At 48.6% G+C, this 4,366-nt stretch overlaps 1 protein-coding gene across 2 annotated transcripts in view; it reads left to right on the plus strand.

The window, feature by feature from the left end:
* The first annotated feature begins 2,180 nt into the window (after positions 1-2,180).
* The window catches only part of LOC121861224, a 15,601-nt gene continuing 13,415 nt past the window's right edge, over positions 2,181-4,366 (plus strand). Inside the window, exon 1 of one of the 2 annotated variants that reach the window (XM_042358873.1) lies at positions 2,181-2,481. In XM_042358873.1, the coding sequence (XP_042214807.1) occupies positions 2,208-2,481 (274 nt within the window). In that variant the 5' untranslated portion in view covers positions 2,181-2,207. The remainder of the gene's footprint in view (positions 2,482-4,366) is intronic. The other variant, XM_042358881.1, reaches the window with a different exon arrangement.

Consider the following 4,366-nt stretch of genomic DNA (forward strand, 5'->3'; position numbering starts at 1 on the left):
GAGAAGGGGGTGAGGGGAGGAGGAGGAGGGTGAGGGGTAGGGAGAGGAGGGGTGAGGGGAGAAGAGATGAGGGGGAGGAGAAGGGTGAGGGGAGAAGGAGGGGGTGGGGGAGCAGAAGGAGGGGTGAGACGAGGTTGGATATGGTGGGGCGAGGAAGGTTGTGGTGAGGGGAAGGAGGGAATATGGTGAGGGAGAAAGATTATAGTGAGGAAGGGGAGGTGTGGTAAGTGGTGGTGGTGGTGTAGTGATGATGCCACAGGACCTGAGATATATCACCAGCATCCACCTGAGACACCCACCTGCCTAGATGGCCCCAGGTATGAGGTCCACCTGTCATCTCCCACGGTAATTAACTAGGGAGATGGTGTGAGGTCTCCTGGAGAGTGGGTGTGGAGGACAGAGGTGTTTATTCTGGTGGAGGGGCCGTATTGTACAAGGAGAGAATGGAGGGGGGTTTATATCGGCCAATGCTGGATGGTAGTGAGTGGGTATACTAGGTTGTAGATGGATGATAGGAGTACACAAGGGAGAGGTGTTGGTTTGGTGGGGTGTGGGAAGGAGACAGACACCTCTCCAGCACCTGACACCTCTCCCAGCACCTGACACCTCTCCAGCACCTGCACACCTCTCCTAGCACCTGACACCTCTCCCAGCACCTGACACCTCTCCCAGCACCTGACACCTCTCCAGCACCTGACACCTCCCAGCACCTGACACCTCTCCCAGCACCTGACACCTCTCCCAGCACCTGACACCTCTCCCAGTACCTGACACCTCTCCCAGCACCTATCACCTCTCCCAGCACCTATCACCTTCCCCAGCACCTGTCACCTGTCACCTGTCCCAGCAGCTGACACCTGTCCCTGGGGAGATTACTGCCTCACGCTGCCAGGCTCAATCCGAACTGAGATTTGCATACATACATCAGGTCTTAAACTCACTGCCTCGTTTTTATCCTGATGGCGTTGTCGATTCGTTGTCCACTTGGTTGATATTTCTTTAACAGACAACACCAAGTTACAGTAAAAGGCCTCCAAAGATTAGGCCTAAAATTTATGCACTTGTAAAATTCTGTTTTGAGTTGACGTAAAACTTTTATCAATTTTCGTGTTACTGTATAAACTTTGGCTAAAATTATATAGTTTGGGTAAAAGTTATGAAACTAGTGTAAAACTGTTGGGGGTTGTTGAGCAATAGTTTGGGGTTAGTTAGGTTAGGTGAGGTTAGGTGTGAGTGAAGGTAGGTACAATAGGTGAAAATAGAAAGATCTTATAAAACTAGGAGTTGTTAAGGAATAATGTACAAGGCTGAAGGGTTGTTGGCGAGCAGTTTACGTGTGAAGAAGCTGTAAGTCGGACCCAACAACACGTCTGACTGTTGTGTTGATGGTGTGTGTGTGTGTGTGTGTGTGTGTGTGTGTGTGTGTGTGTGTGTGTGTGTGTGTGCGTGTGTGCGTGGCGTGCGTGTGTGTGGTGTGTGTGTGTGTGTGTGTGTGTGTGTGTGTGTGTGTGTGTGTGTGTGTGTGTGTGTGTGTGTGTGTGTGTGTGTGTGTGTGTGTGTGTGTGTGTGTGTGTGTGTGTGTGTGTGTGTGTGTGTGTGTACTACCTGCTAAATCTACCCGTACCCTGACAACACCAAACACGTACACACACACACACACAACGGATCTTATTTGTTCACCGTGTTATTGATTATTGTACAGCCCCCTCTTCCTGTGTTGCCTCTTCCTCATTCTTCTCTTTGTTTTCCTTCATTGTGTCATGTTTCCCTTCGTCTTCTTGATCTCTTCTTCCTCTTGTTTCTCTTCATCGTCCTTCTCTTCCTCTTGTCTCTATCTTCATCGCACCGACTCTCATGACACCTGAGAGGGTGATGGTTGCTGGCCAAAACAACCTGATGTAATTTTGGACAAACTTGGTGGAAGATGAAGGTCACAGAGGAAGGTCACTGTTTACACTACACAGGTGTGCGTCTGATGACATATTATTACACTATAGTCTGTTGCACCTTATTGAACAGTGTCAGGTATTGTGTTGTATTATATTCTTTTAATTTATTATTTTTTCGTGTTTTGTCTGTGCATCAAGAAGTGATGGTGAACCATTTTATTACCATATTCCTGAGCCTTATATTAACTCACACTTTATGTATTCTGGTTCATTATTTGCTGCTAATTAAATGTTGCCTTGTGTCTCCCTCAGGTTGTGATGGCGGGCGCGGCGCTGCGTGTGTCGGGCGTGGGTGAGGGGTCTCGGGGGCGGCGTGCAGGGGCCAGCGGCAGGAAAAGTCAACAACAGAGGTCGTGGTGGCTGTACGTGTGCCTGAGTGTGGTGGTGTTCGTGTCTCAGGGAGCCCTGGGCGCCGCCGCCGGGGACCGCAGCATCGTGAACGTAGGCGACTCCTCCCGGATGACCCAGTGCCCGTCCGTACACGAGATTGCCCCCTGCGCTTGCCGGGTCATGACAAAAGGCAAGGAATCCGGTTAGGAAGCGTTCTCCTCTCCCACGTTTAACTTGACTAGATGTTGGTAGAGCGTGTGTAGGCGGGGGTGTGGGCCTGCTGCTGGCTTGGGCGTGGGCTCACAGGCGTGGGCGTGCTTATAAGGCCCCGCGTGGCATGTGCTGTGGGCGCGCCCGCTGGTGGTGGTGGCCCGCTGCCCGTAGTGTGGTAGTGGGCGGTGTTGTGTTAGCCCGGCCAGTCTTGTGGCTCTGTCTCTCTCTCTCCCTCCTCCTTCTTCTGTGTCCACTTGTTTCTTCTCTTCCTCCTCCCCGTCGTTCCGCTCGTTCTCTCCCTTTCCGCTCCTCTCTGCTGCTCCAGGTCTGCTGTGGTGGCCCAGCCTCTGGTCTGCTGTGGTGGCCCATCCTCTGGTCTACTGTGGTGATCTGGTATTTAGTCCGCTGTGGTAATTCAGTCTCTGGTCTGCTGTGACCATTGTGTTACAAGAATCCTCACAGTGGTCCAAGGGCCACTCTTAACACAGAGCCATGGTAATCCCAGGGACCACTTTGGAGAAGTGCCATAGTGGTCCAAGAATCATGCTAGATTGAGGGGCACAGTGGTCCTGGAAAGGAAGACGCCCAGATGGTGTCTTGAAGGCACAGTGACCCAAGGAAGGAGGAGCCACAGTGGTCCAAGGTAATAGCCACTACCGGGAGGGCCACTCCAGGGGCCACACTGAGGGTCACGTCGCGTGTCAGGTCACCAGGAGGAGGCAGTCGGTCGACGGCCTTCCCTGCTGTTCTCTTCCTCCTGTGTTGGTCATTATCTCTTTGTTTCTCCATAGTCGTGCGTGTGACGCCACTGTCTGTCTGTCGCCTTTCCAGACTGTCTGTCAACGCTCTAGACTGTTTGTCAACACTCTAGACTGTCAACGCTCTAGACTGTTTGTCAACACTCTAGACTGTCAACTCTCTAGACTGTTTGTCAACAATCTAGACTGTCAACGCTCTAGACTGTTTGTCAACACTCTAGACTGTCAACGCTCTAGACTGTTTGTCAACACTCTAGACTGTCAACGCTCTAGACTGTTTGTCAACACTCTAGACTGTCAACTCTCTAGACTGTTTGTCAACAATCTAGACTGTCAACGCTCTAGACTGTTTGTCAACACTCTAGACTGTCAACGCTCTAGACTGTTTGTCAACACTCTAGACTGTCAACTCTCTAGACTGTTTGTCAACAATCCGGACTGTCTGCCTACACTCTATACTGTCTGTCAACACTCTAGCTATCTTTGTGAGTCCATTTCTCTTATGTTTGTCTGCATCGATTCCTACTTTTACCCCACAGCAAAAAATTATAAAAAAAAAAAAATAAAAAAAATATATAAAAATCCGAGAACGATGACCTCCTCATGTCTGTGTTGTGCCTGGACCAGTGTGGCTGTTGAGTGTCGTTCATACCTTTAATCCAGAGCTGAAGTACAACAAGTGGTGGAGCCATAATGGTTGCATGGTAATGTTAAGATCTACTACTACAAACTACTACTCCTACTACTTACTACTTCTTACTTACTACTAATACTTACTACTAATACTACTACTACTACTATTTACTTCTACTACTACTACTACTACTATCTAAAGTACCTGGATGTTATTAACTGTTCCTAAGTAATAGTGACGAAACTATTTGTGTGTGTAATCTGCCTCATACGTCCGCATTGTTTACTTTTGTTGACCTAAATTTTTATTAATAAAACCTATTTTTTTTTCTATTATTGGAAGACCCACAAGAAGAATTAAACGACCAGAAACTAACATATCCAGAATTAAACATTATTACGAGTGTTAATATCCTCAGGAACTACTGGAGGAAGAAAAAGAATTTGTCTTTAAATTCCCTTCCACCTCAAAAAATACTAAAT

Source organism: Homarus americanus, unplaced genomic scaffold, assembly GCF_018991925.1.
Source record: "Homarus americanus isolate GMGI-L3 unplaced genomic scaffold, GMGI_Hamer_2.0 scaffold40248, whole genome shotgun sequence".
Lineage (NCBI taxonomy): Eukaryota > Metazoa > Arthropoda > Malacostraca > Decapoda > Nephropidae > Homarus > Homarus americanus.